This window comes from Salmo trutta, chromosome 32 (assembly GCF_901001165.1).
Source record: "Salmo trutta chromosome 32, fSalTru1.1, whole genome shotgun sequence".
NCBI classification, from domain to species: Eukaryota; Metazoa; Chordata; class Actinopteri; order Salmoniformes; family Salmonidae; genus Salmo; species Salmo trutta.
In genome coordinates this window covers 25,306,851-25,333,684 of record NC_042988.1, presented here as the reverse complement: position 1 = coordinate 25,333,684, position 26,834 = coordinate 25,306,851, and the positions used below count along the sequence as shown (strand labels likewise).

The window sequence follows — 26,834 nt, the reverse complement described above, 5'->3', positions numbered from 1 at the left end:
CAAAATGACAGAACGCAAGAAATCTGAATGACACTTCATTTTACTCAGACAAAGAAACTTCTGTACACATGGGGAACTGGGATATAAAGAAAACCTAGCTGTGCATCACATTAATATACAATTGACATATGCACACACACGTGCATGAAAAAAGTTGAAGACAGTTTTTCTATTGCGTCATTTGTCCACACTCAAATTGTTCAGAGACACACTGATACACACAGGTACGCAGCATTAGTAATACAGGCCATTCTTTACCCTGTCCGTAAAGAGGGACAAATGAAATCAGCCATACCCAAAATGTGTTTTTTCACATGAAGGTTGATTCTTTTAGTGCACATCAAAGTGATGTCATACTTAATCACTGGCTGAATGTTCTAAATGAAAACTCAGGGTATATAAGATTCTGCCTAGCAAGTATAGTCTGGTGGGCTTCTCAAACAGGAATGAATAACAATATATATCAAACTTAACTCGTTAGCTAGAGTAAAACTGAATAAGGCAAGAATAACAGTTTGAAATATCCCATGCAACAGCCATGGCACTTCTGTTGCAAGTGGCGGCGGATTTGAATTCCTACAAGTGCATAGACACTGCACATAAGCAGAGACAGACTTTGAAAGCAAGTCAAGTGATGCAGATTGACCTAGAGTATTATTGAGAAAAAAGCAGGTTGACTCCACTATACTATAGCATTATTCAACAGGAAGCAATGCGAGATTTACAACTTGTATAGAGTGATATGATTTGCAGCAGAAGCAGGTTGGAGAAACTTCAGACTGAGTATGAAACAGTAAAGATAGACAGGGAAGAAGCATTGTTTAGCATGAAACTGTATGTATAGAGTATCCAATTAAATCATGATTATTTTACATAGGTCATCGTACCACATGTATCGGTATACAAAAACGCACTGGCTCACTCCATGATACATGTCAACATCTGCATTTACAATTTACTGAGTGCAGACATTAAATACAGATTCTCACTTGACACAGTCAATGTAAACCAAAAAAGTTAAATATTCAAAATAACACATATACTGACTCAACCACAATGGCACATTCAGAGATGCATAGTAATCTGAAAACAAATGAAATCACACACAGGCCCACAACATGGAAAACAGTCAACTTTACACAACAAACATTCATACACACATGCACCCACACATACACCACTGTGCAATACAATGCTAGTACGGATAAAGCCACCATCAAGTACCCCAATACTGGTGAAACGACAAGATGTCACTGACATCCCCCACCATAATAACAAAGCTGTAGTCGTAAGGTGATGCAATTAGTCCACAAGTCCCCTCCTAAACAGAGAGTCAAAAATAAAGCAATGTTTTGTTTTCAGGAGAAAACAGATCAGAGTGCAAAAAAGCGGAGTGTGATTGGTCCATGTCTGAAGCCTAAATCACTGATTAACAAAAACATAATTAAAGTGAACAATCAATGACCCATGTTTCTTTATAACTGGAATTGCAAAATATTGTCTTCAACAACAAACAAATAAGAATGGCGTTCAAATGAAGGGGTGCTGTGTCCAGTTATGAATAAAGAGAAGTTACAACCCCTGGGCTAATCAGAGCTGATATTAATGTGTGTGTGAGTGGATGTGAGTTAATGGGTTATCATCTTTGCCACTGAGAGGACATTGGTATCTGTACCTCTGTTAGGTATGAGACCATGACTTGACAGGCTGGGGAGCTGGATGAGTGGATGAAGCTTGGTTCAGAATTCCATGTCACCATCCAGTCACCTTCTTAGGTACGGTGTGGGGGGGGGGGGCAGACTGGGACTACCCTAGTTTAGGTTGTCATAGATACTGGGGGCAGGGGGAACAGGAAGCTTGGGCTTCTTCTTTCTGTTGGATAGGCCTACTAGACTACTCTGGGAGCTGCTGCCGCCTCCACTCCCACTGCCGCCCCCTCCTCCTGTGCTGTTTAGGCCAAGAGACGTCTTCTTCTTCTTCTTGGTCTTCTTAGAGTCTGAGTTGTTGGTGCCTGGGAGAGAGATCGAGAGCGGGGGATGAGATGAGACCAACTTCCACCGTAATGAACGTACAGAATGTGGACCTGAATTCGGTTCTCTTACTGGCTTTGGAGGAGGCTGAATCGGAGGGGGAGATGTCTGAGGATCCGTCCCACTGTAGGCGACTCATGAGAACCTGTCCGTCTGAGGCGTCGTAGCAGTCACTCTCCACCATCGTGTCTGCATCGGGCAGAGACGACCTGACAGACAACAGCCGCTCAGATCAGACCAGCCACTGAGACAGCAGCAGTACACATGGTGGAGCCATTCAATCTGCCATACAGCACACCTACTGTAATACACATCCAGGCCATACAGTTGGCCCCATGAGTGCTCACACAGTAGCAAACTAACATAGTCCACCCTCAGTGATAAGGCCTGTCCATCTAACTGGCACAAAACATCCACAATAAATACATAGTCATTCAATACAACTCCTCAAGCAAACACCTGTACATTTAGGGACACCACAGGTACCAATCAAGATCGAATATATCAGTTCTAGGAATAAACCAGTCAGAACCAATGGAGGTCTGAGGGGCGGGGGAGGGGCACACTCACGCGGACGGCCCCAGGAGGAACACCCTGACGGCCCTCCTCTGTTCGTCCGTGTGCTGGGGGCACCGCTGGGACCTGGCAGGGACACAACGTGGCATTACAAACACCTGAGAAACGCCTGCCCACAATGCACAGTGGCCCCGCCTACCCAGGGCCACGGCAGAGACAAGAGTGGGAGAGAGACAGAAAGACACTGCCAGTGACCAATCAGATGAAGGGTCAGGTGTCAGAGTTTGGAGGTTAGAGATTCATGTTTGCTCACTGACAGTGTCCAGTTAGTCTCTCACCACGTAAGGCAGGCAGTGTCCAATCAGGGTCTTACATAGTCCAATTGGAAAATTTCTGTTGTCCAATCAAATATGAATTGATTCACTAATTTGACACAATTTGGTATTATACTGAAGAAAAATATAAACGCTACATGCAACAACTTCAAAGGTTTTACTGAGTTACAATTCATAGAAGGAAGTCAGGCCCTAATCTATGGATTTCACATGACTGGGCAGGGGCGCAGCCATGGGTGGGCATACTGTAGGTCCACCCACTGGGGAGCCAGAATTAGTTTTTTTCCCCACAAAAGGGCTTTATTATAGACAGAAATACTTTTCATTATTACCCCCCCTCAGATTATCCCGCAGGTGAAGAAGTCAGATGTGGAGGTCCTGGGCTGACGTGGTTACACATGGTCTGCGGTTGCGAGGCCGGTTGGATGTACTGCCAAATTCTCTAAAATGACGTTGGGAGGTAGCTTATTGTAGAGAAATAAACATTCAATTCTCTGGCAATTGCATGCTCCCTCAAAACTAGAGACATCTGTAGAATTGTGTGACTAATCTTTTATTGTCCCCGGCACAAGGTGCACCTGTGTAATGATCATGCTGTTTAATCAGCTTCTTGATATGCCACACCTGTCAGGTGGATGGATTATCTTGGCAAAGGAGAAATGCCCACTAACAGGGACGTAAACACATTAATACACACAATAAGCTTTTTGTGCGTATGGAACATTTAAGGGATTTTATTTCAGCTCATAAAAAAATGTGACCAACACTTTACATGTTTAGTTTATATTTCTGTTCAGTATAATTTTTTTTTAAAGAAAATTAGCCAATAACTGACCCTAATCATCTAAATACTATGTTAGAAAGGAAATGGAAAATAATTGAGAATCATAGAGTTGCCACTTGTGTACCCCAAAAATCAGTCCCAACTACACATGATCACAACACACCAATGAAACTGATCATGTTAAAGGTCTCACAGAAACAGCATACAGAACAGTAACCATGAGTGTCTGTTGGCAGCCTCCATAATAGAGTTGGGCCACAGGTTTACCACTTGTCAGGAACACACGTCATTCAAGTCACGGAAGACCTTCCTTACTAGCTAGTTTAACAAACACCTCTGAGAACCTGGTAAGGTCCATACTAAGGGGCAGGCTGAGGGATGGACACAGGACGTCCTGACATTGACATCAAACTTCCAGGAAGATGTCTGTCTGGCACAGTACAACCCTGAATGGCTCATCATGATCATAATCAGCAACTTTGACTCAAGCTAACATCTAGTGCCAGCGCTTGAGAAACAAAAAGTATTAATGAGTTTGTGTGATAAAGGTATGTGTGTGCACTCCGTGTAGCTGATAGGACGTTAGGTGGAAATGACAAGACTATTAAGAGGTGCATGAGCTGTGTCTGCGTGCAGAGTAATCCCTACCTGGTGCACATCTTCTTGGTGTGCTCCGAGATCACTCCACATTGCTGCAGACAGGGGGCAGTGTAGTTAGAGACAAGCCAGTCACACACACGGCTGATAAATGTCTTGAGATTTTAGATATGATCCGATATACAGTTAGACTTGTGGATGGATGGTAGAATGGATAAATTAAAATGACTCACAGTTGTCAACAGAGACCTCAGTTCGTCAGGGCCTAAAGTTTCGTAATTGATGCCAGTGTTATAGTTGTACTGCAGTGAGGGAGAGAGAACGATAACAGACATCAACACACTAATAGATATGTAGGTGTGAACCATCAGAAAAATGGATTCTGGTTACCTTGTATGGATCTGCATTGACACTATTACTAAGCTCCCCTGAAAAAGAGAACAGCATATGATCCATCAGTCTACTTGCCACTGACTCCCAAAGACACAGATGATGCACACAACCACCACCAACCATGAAATACAGCAGTGATTACATTTAGTGCAATATCCACAATATTACCTGTCACAAACAATTGATTCCTATGTCTGAGAAAACATACGTAAAACGTACAGTTTATGACGGGATGAAGCAAAGGTCTCGCTAGCTATTGACCAGTAAGGTAAGAGAACATGATTGATTATTATGTACGTGCTGCAATTGCAAGTATATTTATGCATAAGGCAAAATATATTTTAATGGTTTAATCAATCTGTGATTGAAATTGAGCAGCACTTTAAGGGCCAAAGCCACAAATGACAGGTCGGTCAAACTGGTGTGGATTGAGTTCAGGTCATTTATTACATAGGAACATCCTTGATGCTCCATAGAAGATAGCAGCACCGTTTCATTTCAGTTCCATTTAAAGAAACATGGACAATCAGGAAATCAAGAATCAATGAAGACATGATACAAAACGACAAAAACAAATGCAAACAAAAGCATGAATATGTCAAGTAGATAATGGATAGGATAATGCACAGAGGACTTGTTGAGTCACCTGAGAAACTAAGATAAGCAGCTGGTCTGCTTTAGAGACATGACTGTAGTCTATCATTACTGGGACCAGACTATCATCGGACATGATTTTTTCAATCAAGTGTTGAACTAGCTAAACATATATAACACAATACAGAAAATAAATTGGATATATTACATACAAAGAACTGAAAACTGGAGGCCGAACTGTGATTTATTGCACACAATTGTCAGCTTCCTGTAAGTCATTCTCAGCTCACTAGCTTTGCACCATGATCCATCTCAAATTAAAATCCTCAAGCAAACAGGAGATTGTGGGGCACGAAGAGTCAGCCTTTGCCTTAAATCTTAATTGCTTATCCTCAATGCTGTTTCTGATCCTTTTCATACTGTACTACATCTGTATTCTGCTAACATTGTACATTTGACCTGGATTTAAGCAGCAGACTCCTTCAATGGCCATCTATCGTGAACAATCCAGAAGGCCACATTAACATTCTCAATAGAGGATTTTGAAGACACCCTGGGTCTCTGCTAAGGTTAATTTCCTTAGGAATGAAAGTTCAAACTCCAGGTACTCTTTTCCTGATATACTATCCCTAAAACGGCAGGGTTCTTTCCCAGATTCTTCTCCAGTTGACCTTTGACCCTACATTGCAGTGGGGGAGGGCATTATAGAGCTGGCCTGGCAGTAATCAGCCCCTTCCGATCACTGAGGAAATGCATCATCTCTCAACAGCACGCATGGAGCTTCCTGATCTGCAACAAGGCTTTGGCCCCAGCAATGCTGAAACGACCAGAGTGTAAAACATCCCCAACCATTCAACCAACTACTCTAAAACTTTCACGCACACAAACACACACAAAGTAGGGCCATAAATTGGGTGTATTCAGGAGTGAGCTCTATGTTAGACTTCACCTACACACTTCCATTTCAAGGCTACAGAGAGTCTGGACTCTAGAACATTCCCACATTCTAATTCCTGACAAACAAAACACCATGAGACCATACACATATAATATTCTGTATATCAGAATGCATTATATAAACAGAAATGTATGCAATTTAGTATGAATATCCGTGTGAATTTCAGTAAAATAAATGCTGATTGAGAACTGATATTGACAAATGACATTTAAAAACAAAAGGGGCAATCTGCAGTTGCTACATCCATTTTAGGATTTATAAATTAATGATATGTACCCATTGATTCTTGAAGAATAGAACTTAAACTGTCATACCCCATCAGAACTTGTTGTACTCCAATGTTTGTTAACAAAACACTATACAGCCTCAAAACTAGAACTTTGATATCACAATGGTGAGTCCTTGCATCCATAGCTCTTTCTATTAATTTGAGTGGTAAAGAATTTCTAGCACAATCCCTCAGCTTTTTACAGAATAAGGGGCGAGGACGATGCCTTGTTATTGTTTTAACTGCTGATTGCCACTAAGATTAAAAAAGAAAAATTGCATTCTAATCATGTTTCAATTGGAAAATATTTACATTCCAGATGGGAAATGCATTATGCAGTCAGGATTCAGGAAATGTAAATGACACACAGCTTCTAGTTTGTCACTTCACCTGCATTTTACATGGGTTCTAAGAGGTAAAGTTATACTCACCATTTTTATGCTTTACAGATTTTGATCTTCTGGGTGAATTTGGATTCTAAGGAAATAATACACAAAAAGAGAAGAACTGTCAATTTAGATTCACACTGATCTACAACTAGCGAAGCATGCAACAGGAAAAGTGAAGCACACACCCCTTGATCCAATTGAATTTGTAAAAAAATGCTCATCCTTGCAAGCAGAAAATTAGGGCTGGGACAATATCAGTATGGCAAAATAAATTCCATGAGAAAAATTCAAACACAATGCAGAGCAAACTATTTGGTCCTTTAAAAAGCTGCTGTTTGTAAAATGTGCACTATAGCTTGTAAAATAAATAAATGTGACTGGATAACAGCTTAATGATGTTTGTTTCCAACATTGGGGCTGTTTTCCTAAAGAAGTTTCCTTGCCACGATACTAACGAGTAACGCGATACTGGTATCATCCTGGCCCTAGCAGAATGGACAGAGGGATACCAGAAATCCTTCTTTTTTATCTATTGGCCCCCTTGCAATTACATGTGGACAAAAACAACATACAAAACATGAATAAATATCCCCACGGCAACAAAACTTACCAAAGGTACATGTTGTTTCAAAGAATGTAAAAATACCTTATCTGACTTTCTCTTCTTAGCTGTAGGGGGAAAATAGAGGGGTGTAAGACAAGCATAGATGTGCTTGTTCAGCTAAAAACACACAAAAAAATTCAGACAGGGATTCACACTTGTTTTATTCTCACCTTTTTTTTCTGAGCCATACGACCAGTCATTGTCATTGACGTCATCATTGTCTTCCTGATCACTCTCCGATTTGTTGTTCATGTTGTTACTGCTTGCTATTCTGTAGACCAATATCAAGAACATTATCAGAATTGCCCATTCACTTGAGGAATGTATTGGTTTGTTTTCTATGTCACATTGTAGTGTAGTGCCCACTGTCCATGTCCAGTGCCCCTTGCTGACCTGCGGTTGGCGATGCGGCTGCTGTTGCGCCCCATGCCCAGGCATTTCTCCAGATGAGGGGCAAAGCGGGACGCAGCAATGCTCCGGTTGCAGTTGGGACACACACACTCCTTGTTCTTCCACTGATTGTACACTTGCCCGAAAATGTCCACTCCTGGTTGGTCAACGATTTCTACGGAGCAAGGCAACAACATACATGAAAGAAAGTAACAAATTAAAGGCAGAGAGATGAACAAGATAACCAGACCCAGGAGAAAGCACTCTGGTCCTAACCGAAGTCCTTCATGCTTTCTTGGTCCGTGTCATCCAGGAAAAAGTATCCCTGTTTGACAGCACGATGCACCTCGAAACACAAGCCCAAACAGGCGTCCTCCACCAGGTCCGAATAGATGTCCTGAGCCAAGGCCTGTGGAGGGCAGCAAAAAACAAAGCAGATTCACAAAGGAAAGGAAACTACATGAGCAACTTGCTGTTTTAAAGCAGGACAACTACCACTAAACATGATAGGATGGTAAAAGTGTAGTCCACTACTCACCTCTAGCTTGGTGTTGTCCAGGCCCGACAGAGACATATCCTCCATTTTCATTTGCAAACAATTATGGGCGAATCACTGCCTTCTACATGGCACAGATATGGGGGACAACAGAGCTGAAAACAGGAAATACACACATTTAGTGATTTAAAATAACTCTGTCATTCAAACAATAGAAAATAAGTGATGAGACAAGAGATTATCCATTTGTTGGACAAAACCCAACAAAAGTCCCAGAGTGAGACTGAATCAATACTTACAAAGGAGCACCGACACTCAGTTGAGACCTCTTCTTCGCTAATAGTTGGCAGAGGTGACTGCCTGATATTGTTTTGGTTAGCTGTTGAAACAAATAAACAAATACATGTCACTGAATTAGTAAATTTGGTGTTGCGGCTACACGATACAAGACAGAACCAGAACAAAAACGAAAGTACAGCCAGAACAGTTGTATTGTCTAGAGACTAGAGTGAGCATTAAGACACGGCTAGCTACTACGTGCTAGCTAGCGCTAACGTTCGATATTAGCTAGGATAGAACGCAGTAACAACTGATAGACAGCTAGTTAGCAAAACAAATATTTTCCTAATATCTGCTACCGATAGCAAAAACATAGCTAGCTAACAAATCAGCTCATTGCACATAATCTTACTAAGATGATTTCTTTACAGAGAATATCATACTGGTCAGCTCGCACTCACCATCAACGACCAATCTATGATGTAACCGTTAGCCGTTACAGTTTAGCTGGACATTGACAAGAGATTATTTTGCTACATTGTATCTAGATAGGATGATACATGTTGTTGTAGCTATTAGCTAGTCATTTAAATGTGATCCAGCAGAGTCAAAGGGAAATGATAAGAAAATGTAAAAAGAGGCTGCCATTTTCCTTCCTAACAGACCTCACTAAACGATCAGCGAGGTTCTCCGTGCCGTTTTACTTGGCCTAAAGTAGGGAAAAAATGGCAGAGAAAGGAAATTAACTTCTAATCAACTCAAGTGACTGTACTTAAGTGCATACATTTAATTTATAATTGGATATGCAATAATTAAATAGAAAAAACATCGGATGTCTGGATCCGCCCCCTCTCGCGAGTGGCCATTTATGTTATTGACGGAAAGGGAAGAGGTGAAATAATCACGGTTATCGTTTATCGATTAGTTCTCACGAAACAACTAAATCATAGATCAGGGTATAGCTAGTTGTAAGTATCTGACGAAATTCAAATTTATCCATTTATTTAAGACACTATTGTTTGGTCGGCATTTCGAACATATTATTTGAAGTGGTCCATTATCCATTTTCAGGCGGCAATTGTATTCAACATCCATCACATATCACCTACAATCATTTGTAAAAAATAATGAATGCAATATGTATACTTTATTAAAGACCAAGTTTATTTGCCAAATGCTTAAATAGCAGGGACATAACACCCTCCGCTATAAAAAAAACATAAAAAATGTGTCAAATGACCAGCAGTACAAATCTGTAAAGCCGTTCTCATTTAGTCATTTATACAAAGAAACCAACATGGGGAGAGAGAATAACTAAAACGGACAAATACAATCAAAAAACGTTTCCCCTGCAAGCAATGGACTCACGCCTCAGATGGAGCCACTGACAAGACTTGGCCAAATAAATCAAACTACAAATCAAAGTAATTCCACACAATACAAAAAAGCAATATTTACAAATACCATACAACAGTATGTTGTATCCCCATTGGCAACACCTTTCCCCAAATCCCTTTTCCCGAATCCAGTATGCCACCCTCCATAACATTTCCCACATTCCCTTCACCAAATCATATTTAGCCCACCATGCTGGTGTTATTCAGTCAACAATTATGAGATTTAGAAATGGACTAACTCAGTCCCATTTAAAACTGGGGCCATTGTTAACCCATTGTACTGTCCTGGAAACAAGTTAAACTTATGACATAACCTGTCCAGTGGGTCATCTATCGCATCTGTCCTTGTGCTGGTAACCAACAGGACCACACATGACTCGGCTTCAATCATTTTGAGAAAAGGGCATTCAAAAAATCTACATCAAGGTGTTTGTGTGGTAATGGGATGAGAAGTGCCTCCTACACCACGCAGGCACATAAATCCTTCACAGGTTGCAGTCGGGTTCTGTACCCTTCTCCCCTAAGTGCAAACTCGTTCACTGCCCCACAAGGATTTAAAAGCATGTGACTGGTGTAAGAAACATTTTTAGGAACTCCGTCTAGCCCATTCTCTCACCAAGCTAATGTTTTTGAATCCTTGGGGAGTGGAGAAGTACACACATGGAGAAGGGTAGATAATCAAAGCCACAGTCAAACACAGGATGCAGACAGCACACACCAATGCAGTCGCTCTCACACAAACACATGAAGGGGCTGAACAGTTGACTGTTGACCACAGGAAGTATGGGACAGGCTTACATTAAGTGCAAAGCTTTTTTGGGATACTTCGACTAAAAGAATATCGGGGTTGGGGTCAATTTTATTTTATTTAAAAATAACTAAATGGATCCATTTCAATCTATCCCTGATTTCAAATGGAACTGACCACAGCCCTCGACATTATTAAAACAAATTCATTAAATCAGCTTTAGATCAAATAGAAGTGTAAAACAGTGGTTCAAGGAAGAAATCAAAACCAATATTAAATTGTACAACATAGTCTGTTTGGAATTAAATCTCATATCTGCAGTCTGGGCAAAAATAACTACTCTGTAAGAGTGGCAAGCAAAAACTCTTAATCGATAAACGATATATTCCTTTGATACCACTAAGAAACATTCATTATTTATTCTGTTCAACAGGCCAGTGGATGAACAAATCTAAACTGAAAAATCAACATGAGTCAAACAGAATTGTCTTGGACTTGCTCCACAAAGACCCTTGAAATTGTCCCCCAAAAAATCTTGGACGCATTTCTATGTAGCATAAATAAATAGACTGTCAGTCACCTTTGAACTTGAACACCTGTCGAAGACAGGTAAAAGCCATTTTTCTAAATGCATCCAAATCTAACTAAAACTGTGGATGAATACATCTCCTCCAAATTTCCAGCAACAACAAGAGACATTCATAATGGCTTAATTTTTCCTGAAGATACCACCTCGTTAAGAACCTAATAATTAAAACATACACATTGAGAGCAGGAAGAAAGTTGAGAGGCGCTGAAGAACAAAAGACTACAGGAAACATTCTCAAGAGTGCAATTATTTGGTCCCCTGCACCCCCCGCCCTAAAATAATCCCCCAGACAAATAGGTTCTTTGGCTCTAGGAGGCCTGTTCACAACTCCCCGCTCCCCCCTTTGTAACCGTGGCCTCTAGCATCTGACAGACACTGACAAAGCAGGATGGGGCCAAAATCAACAGTCACCCAAAAAAAGCTAATAGAAACCTATTAGCCACAGAATATAGAAAGGAAGCCAAATGTCCCCACCTGAACCCAGCGTTGTGTAGGCTGGACAGGGGAGCAGGTCAAGGCAGGTTTGGAGGAATAACAGATGAAGGGCATGATGTGGTGGTGGTAGGGTCTTCACCCTCCTTATACAGAACACCAATGAAGAAACACAGAAGAGAGAAAGTGAGTGAGAAATGGACATGGTGGGGCAGGGGCTCCCTCTGGTGGTGGGTTGTGAGGAAAGCAGGGCCGGCACAGTGGCAGCACTCCCTGAACTCTTGGCTCAGCGCTGCTCAGTCTCTCTTGGGTCACAACGGACCAGTGTTTCAGTCTGAATCAGAGTCCGACGTCTCCACTGAGCTCGAATCACTGCTGCTACTTCCCTCTGACTTGTTCTCTTTATCCTCCGCCTCCTCATCATCGTCGTCATCATCGTCGTCTTCCTCATTCTGCAAGAGGTGTCGCACAACATTAGCCTCATGTCATGTCAGTCAAGGGCACCATTATAATTTCCAACAGCAATGATGAATTTCACACAAGTCTGAAAACTAACATCGTCATCATCATCATCATCTTCCTCCTCACTGTCCTCTGCACTGGACGAATCGTTATCTGATGAGGCAGCCTCCTTCTCTTCCTCCTCGTCATCATCATCATCCTCGTCCTCTGTGTCCTGGGGGAAGATTGATTGTCAGAGATGAATGATGTTTGACTTAGAGCAGAGTAGTAAAAGTAGAGTGGTAATGATAAACTGAACAGAGCTGGGACTTACCGACTTCTTGGTTACCTTGGCCTTAACTTTGGCTGCAGTGCCTCCTGGTTTCACTGGGGTTTTTCTTTTCTGAGGAAGACAATAGGAGATTAAGATTAACACTCAGTTTGTTTACATGTTAATTTGCCAGCAACTACAGGGAGAGTTTGTGATAACTCTCACTCTAAGACATAATAGAATAGCACAGACAACTTACTTGTGAGTTGTACTCCTTGTACACATTTCTTTCTTGTGAGGACAAGCTCTGTGAAAGCAGGGACATTTTAAATTGTAAGGTCATTACAGGCACACAATTGATAGGATGTTCAATGCACTTAGTCTGTTATATCTGGAGTATTTCTCTGTCTTGTCCGGTGTCCTGTGTGAATTTAAGTATGCTCTCCCTAATTCTCTCTTTCTTTCTCTCTCTCGGAGGACCTGAGCCCTAGGACCATGCCTCAGGACTACCTAAAATGAAGACTCCTTGCTGTCTCCAATCCACCTGGCCGTGCTGACCTGTTGCACCCTCGACAACCACTGTGATTACTATTATTTGACCATGCTGGTCATTTATGAATATTTGAACATCTTGGCCATGTTCTGTTATAATCTCCACCCGGCACAGCCAGAAGAGGACTGACCACCCCTCATAGCCTGGTTCCTCTCTAGGTTTCTTCCAAGGTTTTGGCTTTTCTAGGAAGTTTTTCCTAGCCACCGTGCTTCCACACCTGCATTGCTTGCTGTTTGGGGTTTTAGGCTGGGTTTCTGTACAGCACTTTGAGATATCAGCTGATGTAAGAAGGGCTATATAAATACATTTGATTTGATTTTGACTTAATGTCTGCAACAAATCAAAGACGGCGTACCGCCAGCCACCGCTCCAGCTCTACTTTGTACAGCTTCTGTTTCTCCTCAGCGATCTTTTTGTAGCGGTCCTTCTCCTTCTGGGGCTGCCTCTGCCAGCGGCCCCCGATCTCCCCCATGCGCTCCTTCATAGGGAGGTGGTTCAACTCTCCGTTGGACAGCATCTCCTGAGAGAACTTCTGGTAGCCATTCCTGAAAGGTACGTTTACATATCCTACATCAATATAGTTATAGGTGAACACAGTGAAGTAAGTTTATCAAAAACACAGACAGAAGCATTCCATCAGAAATACTCACGATGGGGGTTTCTTGGGTTCACCGTCAAATTTCATCTTCTTCCCTGAGGCAATGATGGTTGCAGGAGAGCGCATCTCACTCAGTTCCCTCTGTCAGCAAAAAGAGTGCCAGTAAGTCTCAAAGGGCACTTAAATCTCTGGGGCCTCTGCCTTTCAGACACACTGGATTCCACTTACCTCGTATCGTTTCTGGTCCTCAGCTGCCTTCTTGATCCACATGATCTTCTCCTTCTTCTCCATGGTGTTCCAAGTGGCTTCCATGGCTTTCTGGGCTTTTGGCCGGTCGGTCTGTAAAGCACAGGAGGAATGAGGTAGATAGTCAGGACAAGAGTGGAAGGAGGAGCTGACATGCTTTAAAAAGGCAGTCCTGATCCAAGGCCATAGTTGTGTCACCCACCTTGAACCTGGCCAGGTAGTCTCCTATGACGCTCTGCTGCCAGATGTCCTGTGCAGTCTTGGGGGTGTCTGGCAGCCGGCTGCGCTCCTCGTGTCCCTTCTTCACAGACTCTGCCTTCAGGACCGTCTCAAGGCGCTTGTACTTCTCCTACAGGGGGAAAACAACATCAGTTAGTTAGCTAACAATCACAGGTAGAGGCTGAAACCAGAAATCCCCTTTCATCGACACAAGCCGATGCCATTTAATTGATGCGGTCATGCATTGTACTGCATTTATTCTGTACCATAGATATTTATATACTGCATCTTACTGCTCAGAACACTCCCTCAGCTGCACTATGGTAGTGTGTATTAAACTGGTGTGTGTACCTTTTTCTTATCTGAGAGCTCGTTCCACATGCGTGCCAGCAGCCTGGTGAGCTCACTGTCAGACAGGTCTGGTCGCTCTTGCTGCAGCTTGGGACGTTTCTCTTCAGAGAAGATGAACATGGCCGAGATGGGCCTTTTGGGCTTCTCTGGGCTAGGCTGCAATTTAAGCGATGGGAGCTTTTTTCAATTCAATACAACTTTATTGATCCCCTCTGAGATAATGCATACTACAGTCAATATCTATTTTGTCTGAGATTGACAAAATTAGTCATCTCCATTTCATACTTCCTTATGATTTTAATTGTGAAATATGTGGAGCTGATGAGGTGAGTGATACTGACGCATTGTGGGACTTACCTTTGCTCTGCTCTTCTTTTTGCTGCCCCCGCTGCCCTTCTTAAAGCCAATCATCTTCTGCTCCCCCAGCACACGCTGCTGCTCCTCCTCTGATATACTCTGCAGACAGACAGACACTGAGTAAATAACATACATACTGCCTCTGCTCTCATTCACTAGATAGAGTTGAAGTCAGATGTTTACATACACCTTAGCCAAATACATTTAAACTCAGTTTTTCACAATTCCTGACATTTAATCCTAGTAACAATTCCCTGTCTTAGGTCAGTTAGGATCACCACTTAATTTTAAGAATGTGAAATATCAGAATAATAGTAGAGATAATTATTTATTTCAGCTTTTATTTCTTTCATCACATTCCCAGTGGGTCAGAAGTTTACATACACTCAATTAGTATTTGGTAGCATTGCCTTTAAATTGTTTAACTTGGGTCAAATGTTTTGGATAGCCTTCCATAAGCTTCCCACAATAAGTTGGGTGAATTTTGGCCCATTCCTCCTGACAGAGCTGCTGTAACTGAGTCAGGTTTGTAGGCCTCCTTGCTCGCACACGCTTTTTCAGTTCTACCCACAAATTCTATAGGATTGAGGTCAGGGCTTTGTGATGGCCACTCCAATACCTTGACTTTGTTGTCCTTAAGCCATTTTGCCACAACTTTGGAAGTATGCTTGGGGTCATTGTCGATTTGGAAGACCCATTTGCAACCAAGCGTTAACTTCCTGACTGATGTCTTGAGATGTTGCTTCAATATATATGTCCACATAATTTTCCATCGTCATGATTCCATCTATTTTGTGAAGTGCACCAGTCCCTCCTGCAGCAAAGCACCCCCACAAAATCATGCTGCCACCCCCGTGCTTCACGGTTGGGATGGTGTTCTTCGGCTTGCAATCCTCCTCCTTTTTCCTCCAAACATAACGATGGTCATTATGGCCAAACAGTTCTATTTTTGTGTCATCAGACCAGAGGACATTTCTCCAAAAAGTACGATCTTTGTCCCCATGTGCAGTTGCAAACCGTAGTCTGGCTTTTTTATAGCGGTTTTGGAGCAGTGGCTTCTTCCTTGCTGAGCGGCCTTTCAGCTTATGTCGATATAGGACTTTTTTTTTTTTACTGTGGATATAGATACATTTGTACTCATTTCCTCCAGCATCTTCACAAGGTCCATTGCTGTTGTTCTAGAATTGATTTGCATTTTTCGCACCAAAGTATGTTCATCTCTAGGAGACAGAACGCGTCTCCTTCCTGAGCGGTTTGATGGCTCCGTGGTCCCATCGTGTTTATACTTGCGTACTATTGTCTGTACAGATGAATGTGGTACCTGCAGGCGTTTGGAAATTGCTCCCAAGGATGAACCAGACTTGTGAAGGTCTACACATTTTTTTCTGAGGTCTTGGCTGATTTCTTTTGATATTCCGATGATGTCAAGCAAAGAGGCACTGAGTTTGAAGGTAGGCCTTGAAATACATTCACAGGTAAACCTCCAATTGACTAAAATGAGGTCAATTAGCCTATCAGAAGCTTCTAAAGCCATGACATCATTTTCTGGAATTCTCCAAGCTGTTTAAAGGCACAATCAACTTAGTGTATGTAAACTTCTGACCCACTGGAATTGTGATACAGTGAATTATAAGTGAAATAATCTGTCTGTAAACAATTGTTGGAAAATGACTTGTGTCATGCACAAAGTAGATGTCCTAACCGACTTGCCAAAACTATAGTTTGTTAACAAGAAATTTGTGGAGTGGTTGAAAAACGAGTTTTAATGACTCCAACCTAATACCCTGACTACACCGCAAGCATCGCGTGCGCGATGCGCGAAAATAAATTTAGAAATCTATGTTATTCAATTATTGCACCCACACTGCTCACGCGCGTCTGCGTTGCCCAAGGGCTAAAATAGAAGTCCTTTCTATTTCTGACGCAAATCACACTGCAAGTCCTGCATCTCCCATCTCCTCGTTGGTTTATAGAAGCAGGTACCCAAGTGCCTTCTCCTCATTGGTTACACCCACGTGGGTGATTGAAAGACGAACTGTGTTGCCGGTCGTCATGGTAATACTATTAAAGTTTAGATGCCAATCAACATATAAGTTCAAAGATGAAAAAGCCTGGAAGGAGGAGAGATGACTAGAAACGATTCGGTTGACCATTTTATGTGTGGATTAATTGTCGGAGTAGAGGACCTTGTGCATTTCTGGTAAAATAACAACTCAATGTTTATATCCCAGGACAAATTAGCTAGCAACAGCAAGCTAGCTAAAGAGGACAAATTAGCTAGAAAGTGCAAGCTAGCTAAATTGCCATACATGTTTAATGCTTTTCGACCTGTCCCCAAATTAATGTAATTGGTTCAGAGTTTGTTTTGATATTTTAACCTGCGTGTCATGATCACGTTTGGTGTGGGGGGACAAAATAAATTTATGCACGATGGCACACGCGCGCAGCGGGTTTGGGTTCCGTATATGTAAACTTCCGACTTCAACTGTATATAGACCCACACATATATGTAGAAAAACAAACTTACACAAAGAAACCGGTTCATCTCGACTTCGTATTCTTTCTTTCTCTGAAAAACAGAATTGTGAAAACTTGAGCACTTAAGACTTCTGACAGTATGTCCAAAAAGTCAACATTGGAGTGAACAGTCCACCTGCTAGTGAAGTACAGACCTGCTCGCAGCGTTTCTGGTAGCCGTCCTTCTCGTTCTGTTTCAGCAGCTTCCACTGCTGGCTGCACATGACCATGCGCTCTGTACTGGGCACGTCCTTCATACTGGACATCAACTCAGCACAGAACATGGAGTAACCATTCCTAAAACACACACATAATACACAACATGGTCACAACCCTCATCACCATGTCCAGTTAACAGTGTGATCACCCAGTGGTGAGATTAAAAGTGTGCTGGTGGGGATTAGTACTCACGGGGGTGGTTTGTCTGGCCTGCCATCAGATTTGTCCTTCAGATGTCTCTCAGCCTTGGTGAGGGTGGACTTGACGATGTCCTCGTTGCTCATGTTGAGCTCTGGGTGAGTCTCAATGAAGCCCTTCATCACCTCCTGTGGAAAACAAACAGGGGTCACGGGTTAAAAATCAATTAACCCTCTTGGAAATACCCAAGTCAGGCAGTAATTTGGCCATCTTCAGAGTCTTGTGCCTCATATTTGAGGATGCTCTCACCTCATATGCTTTGTGCATCTCCAGGGACTTGGCAATCCACTTGAGTCTCTTTTTGTCTGACAGCTGTGTCCACTGCTTCCCAAGACTGTCTTTAATGTCTTTGGTGGTCGCCTAGTAACAGATATTATAGATTCAAGAACATATACGTTGCTTCAGATGGACATAGTTCAACTTTAGCATTTTAGCATTGAGTGTGAACATTGTGTTTTTGTAGGTGCTAACAAACGGTCCTGAAAAGCGTAACTCACGTCTGCGTGTGTTTTGAGGAAGGCCTTCTTCTCGTGACTGTACCATAGCTGCTGAGGCGTCCTGGGTTTCTCTGGCACATTAGAACCTTTCTTTGCCATGCTCTCCACCAGGTCGGGATGGTCCTCCCTATAGTCACACAGAAACCCAATGACTACTGTGAGAGATAGAGACAGCTGCATGTGAGCTCTCACATTTTTCAACATGTTTTTTTTTACAAAAGGATAGACTTGGAGTTAGATAAACTTTGATTTTTCGGCAGGGACATAATGCAGGATGCTACCCTCCACAGCATGGTCTTCGAACCTAAAACCTAATTTTGACCAAAATTAACAGGAGAGATTACTGCTACCAAGGTTTCCTTTTTCCAAGCTATACGGAGGGTGCTCTAGCAAACGAACAGCAGAGACCTGAGGATACCGTCCAACCTGGAACTGAGTGAGTAGTGTTTGGTCTGATGCTATTTTGAAAGCCAAGAAGAAAAAAAAAGATTAAAAAAGTACATTACAATGATATTTTACTTTATGGGGACTGAATGCTGAGTTAAGGCTGCCAGGCTTACAAGGACAGACCAAATACAACTTCAATTAGCACTGAGGTGTGAAGTAAAGGGTGTCAAGGCCTTTGGGCCCAACAAGTGGTAGGAATCTTTGAAGCGCCCTTTGAAGCCCCCTCCTGCTGTTCAAAGACCCTTCACTAGCATTTTCTACAAGAAATCTGCCTCCAGAAATAAAAGCTTCTCCCAAGTGGGTGTGACACCTACTCCCATTGCCTGCTGCAATGCTGCTTGGATTTCACCTGGCGATCTGTTCACCGTCTGCCCTGTCCCATCTCCCCCTGTCTGGTACAGGTACCCCCACCACACTCCCCTCTTTCCCGAGCTTCCGCTCACCTCCAGCACACACGCACTGTTGGGGCGAGTTAATCTGAACTTACAATGGCTTATTTTTTTCTTGTGCATTTTTCTATTTGCCTCATGACTCCTGCATGCTTTGTTGACTACAAACTTTCTTTACCAAACCGTGGGACAGACTGTTTGTTCCCACACTCGGGACTCTGACTCTATTGGTTACACCGACTTTTGACCTTCCATCCTATTCTAACCACCTCTTGCCGGCTTTGTATTCATGTTACCTGATGAAATTGCTGTACAATAGGATCTTGTTGCCATCTGATGCACATTCAGATGTCATAAATCAGCACTGCAGAGCTCTCCCTGTAATATGCCGTGCCTTGATGACATCTGAAAATGTGCATGTACACCCTAGCCCATCTACTGTTGCTAGCCCCAATTCTGACTTGTGCTCTGCTATCTGCTTTACTGATTTCTGCTCTCGTAAAAGCCTGGGTTCTCTGCACGTTAAGTGACAGGGGGCAGTTTCGGAAATTCAGATGAATAACGTGCCCAAATTAAACTGCCTGCTACTCGGGCTCAGAAGGTAGGATATGCATGTTATTAGTAGATTTGGATAGAAAACACTGAAGTTTCTAAAATTGTTTGAATGATGTCTGTGAGTATAACAGAACTCATATGGCAGGCAAAAACCTGAGAAAGAATCCAACCAGGAAGTGGTTTGTAGTTTTTCAAGTCATTGCCTATCCAAACTACAGTGTCTGTGGGGTCAGTTTGCACTTCCAAAGGCTTCCACTAGATAACCTTGTTTCATGCTTCTACTGTTACTGGGGAGAGAATAAGAGCTGTCTCAAGCCTGGGACCAATGAGTTGTTTACTGCACGGCACACAGGCGCTCGGTTCCTTCGTTTTCCTCTGTAATGAATACGCTATTGTCCGGATGGAATATTATTGAAGATTTATGTTAAAAGGACCCTAAGGATTGATTGTAAACATCGTTTGACATGTTTCTACGAATGGTAATGGAACTATTTGACTTTTTGTCTCGGGTTTTGCGCTCGCGCATTATGCCTTTGGAATAGTGATCTGAATGCGCGAACAAAACGGAGGTATTTGGACATAAATATGGAGTTTATCGAACAAAACGAACATTTCTTGTGAACGTGGGAGTCCTGGGAGTGCATTCCGACGAAGATCAGCAAAGGTAAGTGAAGATGTATAATACTATTTCTGAGTTTTGTTGTGTCATGACGTTAGCCTGTGGGTAAGGTTTATGACCCCCCATAAATACCTTTCTCCCTTCCCCTCTCTTTCTGACCCTACTGAAGGACTGTTGAATAGCCTTTGTTAAATATAGAGAGTCTGGGAACATCAAACAAATGGGGTAAAGGAACCATATTTTGGTAATAGAACCAGTAGGAAATATGCGTTGGAACTTAATGAGTATGATGTCAGTTCGGTTGTCATCTGAGACATTATCAGACAGGATGACAAACTGTACCTGGGAAAGTCTACACACTCTAGTTATCAGAGTCACATGGAATTGTTAAGCAATTGAAATGTTTGATATTGAAATTGTTTGTTAGGAGATTAAATGTAATTCTAGCTTCCAATTGAGAGAATTGGGTTTTCATAAGGAAAGTGCCCTGCTTGATCAGTGACCCGCCCCTGTGAAGAGACAGGGGTTATAAACAATGAAACTAGGATATGCATATTATTAATAGATTTGGATAGAAAACACTCTGAATTTTCTAAAACTGTTTGAATGGTGTCTGTAAGTATAACAGAACTCATATGGCAGTCAAAACCCTGAGACAAATTCTAACAGGAAGTGGATATCTGATGTGTTGAATTACTTTTAAGCCTATGCCATTGAAACACACAGTGACTTATTCATCATTTAGCACTTCCTACGCCATCCACTAGATGTCAACAGTCTTTACAAAGTGATTTGAGTCTTCTACTGTGAAACCAGGCCTCTCGTTCGGTCAGTTAAGTTGGTCATAAGCGGATGGCCTATACTGCGCGCGAGTGCATGTTTGGGTACTCTCGTTCCAATACGTTTTAAAAGAGAATGCAATCGTCCGCCTTGAATATTATTGAAGTTCTGATTGAAAAAGGCCCTAATGATTTATGCTATACAACGTTTGACATGTTTGAACAAACGTAAATATTTTTTTTCCCCCTTTTTGGTGAAGACAAGTCCGGCGGGCGACGTTCATGTTTTTGAGTAGCCTACAGGACGCGCTAACAACACGGAGCTTTTTGGACATAAATTATGAGCTTTTTCGAACAAAACTACATTTGTTATGGACCTGGGATTCCTGGAGGTGCTTTCTGATGAAGATAATCAAAAGGTATGGGAATATTTACATAGTATTTTTGATTTTAGATCTCTCCAACATGGCGCCGATTTCCCAGTAAAGTTATTTTTAAATCTGGCAATGTGGTTGCGTTCACAAGATGTTAATCTATAATTCTTTGAATGACAATATAATATTTTACCAATGGTTTCGAATAGTAATTATTTAATTTGTTGTGCTGATTGACTGGCGGTATTGGAGGGAAAATATTTTCTCAACATCAACACCATTGTAAAATGCTGTTTTTGGATATAAATATGAACTTGATAGAACAAAAAAATGCATGTATTGTCTAACATAATGTCCTAGGAGTGTCATCTGATGAAGATTGTCAAAGGTTAGTGCATAATTTTAGCTGGTTTTCTGCTTTTGGTGACGCCTGTCTTTGCATTGACAAAACATTACACACAGCTATTTTCAATGTACTGTCCTAACATAATCTAACTGTATGCTTTCGCCGTAAAGCCTTTTTGAAATCGGACAACGTGGTTAGATTAAGGAGATGTTTATCTTTCAAAGGGTGTAAGGTAGTTGTATGTTTGAGAAATTTGAATTATTTGAATTATTATTATCAAATTTGGCGCCCTTGATATTTCACCTGCTGTTGATAGGGTGTACCAGGGGTGGGACGCTTGTGTGGGGAGTGGCAATCTTTACCAAGGATCACCTTCAGTGCTTGGTTGTCTCCACCAAGTCTGTCTCCAAACAATTTGATTTGCTGGTTTTAAGCATTAAAACCTTCTAATAGCTTTTGTTGACTGTTGCTGGGTGCTATCGTCCTCCATCAGCACCGGCCTGTACCCTACTAACTGCCCTTAGACATGCTTAAACCACCTGACCATGTCCTAAAGCAATGAGACTCCCTAAATCTTTCTCAGATTATTACCAATCCCACAAAGTATGACTCCAAACATCCAGAAAAGGCTACTCTCCTCAGTGTTATCCTCACAAATAATCCTGATCGGTATCAATCTGGTGTTTTCTGTAATGACCTTAATGAACACTGTTTTACAGCCTGTGTTCATAATGGCTGGTCAGTGAAACAACCTGTCCTGATGTGTCATAGACGCTTGCTAAAAAAAACAACTTTAAATGAGCAAGTCTTCCTTCATGAACTAGCCCTAAAATGGTATAGTTTTAGCTTTATCCCCTGTCGAAGAAACTTGGACCTTTTTTTTATATTTTCAGTGGTATTGTTAAACACGCACACAAAAAAATTAGAATTAAAAACAGGTTCAGCCCCTGGTTCGACCGTGATCTTGCAGTTACTCCACCTCAAGAATTGCATTAGGCGAAATGCTCGACACACGCATACTCAGGCTGACGGGCTCTCGTTCAGGCAAATGAGAAATAAGTGCATTCAGGCTATCCGGAAGGCCAAAGTTAGTTACTTTAAGGAGCAGTTCTCTCTGTGGGTCTAACCCCAAGAAGTTCTGGAAAACAGTTAAAGACCTGGAGAATAAACCCTCCTCCTCACAGCTGCCCATGTCCCTTAATGTTGATGATGTGGTTGTTACTGACAAGAAGCACATGGCGGAGCTCTTTAATCACCACTTCATTAAGTCAGGATTCCTATGACTCAGCCATGCCTCACTGCCTGTCCAACATTTCCTCATCTCCCACCCCTTCTAATGCGACTATCTCTGATGCTTCTTCCTCTTTTTCCTCTGCCCCACTTCAAAGTTTCTCCATGCAGGCAGTCACGGAGCCCGAGGTGCTAAAGGAGCTCCTTAAACTTGACCCCAAAAAAACATCTGGGTCAGATGGTTTTGACCCTTTATTCTTTAAGGCTGCTGCCCCTATCATCGCCAAGCCTATCTTTGAACTTTTAACCAGTCTCTCCTATCTGGGGAGGTTCGCATTGCTTGGAAGGCAGCCACGGTTCATCCTTTATTTAAAGGGGTAGATCAATCTGATCCGAACTGTTATAGGCCTATTTCTATTTGGCCCTGTATCAAAAGGGTTGGAAAAACTATAATCAACTGACTGGCTTTATTTTTTTTTATACTTTGTTTTTATTGTAGGAACACAAAGAACGTACAAATAAAGTAAAAATAAAAAGAACAATAAAAAAGATCTGGCAGTTATAGTGCACGTCATACCTTAATCATATTAGTTACATTGACATCTTTGAATTAGACCTTTTCCAAGTACGAAACCCATTTTTCCCAGTATTCCTGACCTCTCTCCTTTTGTGTTCTTAAAGCAAAGGTCATTCGCGCCATCTGGTGTATTTCTCTTTCAATGTCTATCCATCTAGGCTCGACTACTGCAATGCTCTACTTTCCGGCTACCCGGATAAAGCACTAAACAAACTTCAGTTAGTGCTAAATACGGCTGCTAGAATCCTGACTAGAACCAAAAAATTTGATCATATTACTCCAGTGCTAGCTTCCCTACACTGGCTTCCTGTTAAGGCAAGGGCTGATTTCAAGGTTTTACTGCTAACCTACAAAGCATTACATGGGCTTGCTCCTACCTATCTTTCCGATTTGGTCCTGCCGTACATACCTACACGTACGCTACGGTCACAAGACGCAGGCCTCCTAATTGTCCCTAGAATTTCTAAGCAAACGGCTGGAGGTAGGGCTTTCTCCTATAGAGCTCCATTTTTATGGAATGGTCTGCCTACCCATGTGAGAGACGCAGACTCAGTCTCAACCTTTAAGTCTTTACTGAAGACTTATCTCTTCAGTAGGTCCTATGATTAAGTATAGTCTGGCCCAGGGGTGTGAAGGTGAACGGAAAGGCTGGAGCAACGAACCGCCCTTGCTGTCTCTGCCTTGTCGGTTCCCCTCTTCCCACTGGGATTCTCTGCCTCTAACCCTTTTACAGGGGCTGAGTCACTGACTTACTGGTGTTCTTCCATGCCGTCCATGGGAGGGGTGCGTCACTTGAGTAGGTTGAGCCACTGACGTGGTCTTCCTGTCTGGGTTGGCGCCCCCCCCTTGGGTTGTGCCGTGGCGGACATCTTTGTGGGCTATACTCGGCCTTGTCTTCGGACGGTAAGTTGGTGGTTGTAGATATCCCTCTAGTGGTGTGGGGGGCTGTGCTTTGGCAAAGTGGGTGGGGTTATATCCTGCCTGTTTGGCCCTGTCCGGGGGTATCATCGGATGGGGCCACAGTGTCTTCTGATCCCTCCTGTCTCAGCCTCCAGTATTTATGCTGCAGTAGTTTATGTGTCGGGGGGCTAGGGTCAGTCTGTTACATCTGGAGTATTCTCTTGTCTTATCCGGTGTCCTGTGTGAATGTAAATATGCTCTCTCTAATTCTCTCTTTCTTTCTTTCTTTCTTTCTCTCGGAGGACCTGAGCCCTAGGACTACCTGGCATGATGACTCCTTGCTGTCCCCAGTCCACCTGGCCATGCTGCTGCTCCAGTTTCAACTGTTCTGCCTGCGGCTACGGAACCCTGACCTGTTCACCGGACGTGCTTGTTGCACCCTCGACAATTACTATGATTATTATTATTTGACCATGCTGGTCATTTACGAACATTTTAACATCTTGACTATGTTCTGTTATAATATCCACCCGGCACAGCCAGAAGAGGACTGGCCACCCCTCATAGCCTGGTTCCTCTCTAGGTTTCTTCCTAGGTTTTTGGCCTTTCTCAGGAGTTTTTCCTAGGGAGTTTTTCCCAGCCACCGTGCTTCTTTCACATGCATTGCTTGCTGTTTGGGGTTTTAGGCTGGGTTTCTGTACAGCACTTTGAGATTTCAGCTGATGTACGAAGGGCTATATAAATAAATTTGATTTGATTTGATTTGATTTGATTGTGTCACTGTGGGAGGGTCTTTTTGTAGCCATTTCCTAGTGATAGCCTTTTTACTGGCTTCCAGTAGGACCTTCAAGAGGTACTTTTCTCTATTGTGTAAGTTATCAGGTATTTCACCCAAGTACAAAGAAAATAATGTTTGTTCTATGTCAAATCCCATTATTTTTCCAATGTTAGATCTTATTTCTCCCCAGTAGGTTTCAATTGCGGGGCAAGTCCAAAAGATATGAGAGTGATCCACCCTTGATAGGCCGCATTCTCTCCAACAAGGATGTAGGGAGCCAGTCTGTTTTGATTTCAGTTTAGGTGTTATGTAGAAACGTACAATATTCTTCCAACAGAATTCTCTCCATGACCTTGAGTTGGTGGCGCTTTGTTGAGTCTGTAATATGTTCAACCATGTTTCATCAGTTATTTCAATGTTAAGTTCCTCCTCCCATTTATTTTTAATATAGTTTGTAGAATATTTCTTTGAGGATTGAATACCCAAGTAGAGATTTGAGATAGTTTTTTTGTTACTCCCCAAGTTGTATGCATTAGTGAATACTTGGATTAATTTTGGAGGTGCTCGAGGGTCAGTCACTTTTATCTCCCTTAAGAAATAGTGTCGAACTTGTAGGTATCTGTAAAAATCTTGTTTATCCAAGCCATGTTTTTTACTTAGGTCCTGGAAGTTATCTAGGTCCCCATTCCTTATAATTGTACTGAATGATGTGATGCCTTTCTGCGTCCATTGTTTAAATCTGCTGTCCTGAGTTGCAGGGATGAAGCTGGGGTCGTATGCGGGCCAACTCAGCAGTTTGAGCTCTCTGTCTAATTTATTTTGCTTAACTATCCTAAACCATGTCTTCAGAGAGAAATTAATCCACTGATTTTGTCTACTGTATATTTCTATTACCATGTCCTTATTTCCCAAAACTGACTGTATGGGTGTCTCTGTCAAAGTAGTCTCCATGTCTTTCCATTTGGATTCGTATTCTGAATTGCACCAACACAGAGGTCTCAGTTGGGCTGACACATAATCATCTTTTAGGTTTGGTAAGGCCATACCCCCACAGTTGTTTGGTAATTGTAATGTTGTATATCTAATTCTTGGTCTCTTACTGTTCCCAATAAACCTTGATATCCGTTTATCCCATTCTCTAAACTGTTTAGGCGGGATTTCTATGGGCAGTGATTGGAACAAATACAGTAACCTCGGCAGGATGTTCATTTTGATTGTTTCAATTCTACTACTAAGATCTAAGGGAAGAGAATTCCACCTGTCTAGGTCATCATTTATTTTCTTGTTGATGTGATCGTAATTCATGCAATAAAGTTTGGGTGTATCTTTTGGTAGATATACTCCAAGACATTTAATGGATGAAGAAGTCCAGTGGAAGTTATACCTACTCTTCAGCTCTTCCTGTGGGGTATAATTATATACTAGGGCTTGGGTCTTGTGTAAGTTAAGCACATACCCTGAATATGTTCCAAATGTTTGTAAAACATCCATCAATCTAGGTACACTTGAGCCTGGGTCTTTAAGGAATAACAGAACGTCATCTTATGTTCACTGCTTGTTATTGTTATTCCCTC

General features: G+C 42.1%; 2 protein-coding genes across 10 annotated transcripts in view; both read right to left on the bottom strand.

Annotated features, from left to right (window-relative positions):
* Positions 1–24: 24 nt before the first annotated feature.
* LOC115171546 (ataxin-7-like protein 3) lies at positions 25–9,487 on the bottom strand. 6 transcript variants are annotated; one of them, XM_029728477.1, is made up of 14 exons: positions 9,095–9,487; positions 8,654–8,733; positions 8,397–8,509; positions 8,135–8,267; positions 7,862–8,033; positions 7,639–7,739; positions 7,475–7,533; positions 6,907–6,952; positions 4,653–4,690; positions 4,496–4,564; positions 4,314–4,357; positions 2,601–2,672; positions 2,103–2,239; positions 25–2,011 (listed from the first exon to the last, which is right to left on the bottom strand). In XM_029728477.1, the coding sequence occupies exons 3-14, from the start codon at positions 8,445–8,447 to the stop codon at positions 1,812–1,814; spliced, it is 1,122 nt and encodes a 373-aa protein (XP_029584337.1). In that variant the 5' UTR covers positions 8,448–8,509; positions 8,654–8,733; positions 9,095–9,487; the 3' UTR covers positions 25–1,811. The 6 variants fall into 6 exon arrangements, with proteins under 6 accessions (XP_029584337.1, XP_029584338.1, XP_029584339.1 ...); XM_029728478.1 differs by having other exon boundaries at positions 7,511–7,533; positions 9,095–9,485; XM_029728479.1 differs by lacking the exon at positions 2,601–2,672.
* A 287-nt stretch (positions 9,488–9,774) lies between these two features.
* Positions 9,775–26,834, bottom strand: part of LOC115171544 (nucleolar transcription factor 1) — a 33,090-nt gene continuing 16,030 nt past the window's right edge. For all 4 annotated transcript variants that reach the window (XM_029728473.1, XM_029728476.1, XM_029728474.1 and 1 more), the window contains 15 exons: positions 18,267–18,393; positions 18,019–18,129; positions 17,764–17,897; positions 17,508–17,649; positions 17,363–17,404; positions 14,836–14,934; positions 14,479–14,634; positions 14,111–14,257; positions 13,891–14,001; positions 13,715–13,803; positions 13,420–13,609; positions 12,771–12,818; positions 12,575–12,643; positions 12,356–12,475; positions 9,775–12,251 (listed from right to left, as the gene is read on the bottom strand). In XM_029728473.1, the coding sequence (XP_029584333.1) occupies positions 12,129–12,251; positions 12,356–12,475; positions 12,575–12,643; positions 12,771–12,818; positions 13,420–13,609; positions 13,715–13,803; positions 13,891–14,001; positions 14,111–14,257; positions 14,479–14,634; positions 14,836–14,934; positions 17,363–17,404; positions 17,508–17,649; positions 17,764–17,897; positions 18,019–18,129; positions 18,267–18,393 (1,708 nt within the window). In that variant the 3' untranslated portion in view covers positions 9,775–12,128. The remainder of the gene's footprint in view (positions 12,252–12,355; positions 12,476–12,574; positions 12,644–12,770; positions 12,819–13,419; positions 13,610–13,714; positions 13,804–13,890; positions 14,002–14,110; positions 14,258–14,478; positions 14,635–14,835; positions 14,935–17,362; positions 17,405–17,507; positions 17,650–17,763; positions 17,898–18,018; positions 18,130–18,266; positions 18,394–26,834) is intronic.

Coding starts and splice junctions, on each gene's coding strand:
- LOC115171546 (XM_029728477.1), bottom strand. CDS start 8,447: ATGAAAATGGAGGATATGTCTCTGTCGGGCCTGGACAACACCAAGCTA. Junction 8,034..8,134: donor AGAAAGCATGAAGGACTTCG/GTTAGGACCAGA, acceptor CTTGCTCCGTAG/AAATCGTTGACCAACCAGGA. Junction 4,358..4,495: donor TGAGGTCTCTGTTGACAACT/GTGAGTCATTTT, acceptor CCCTGTCTGCAG/CAATGTGGAGTGATCTCGGA.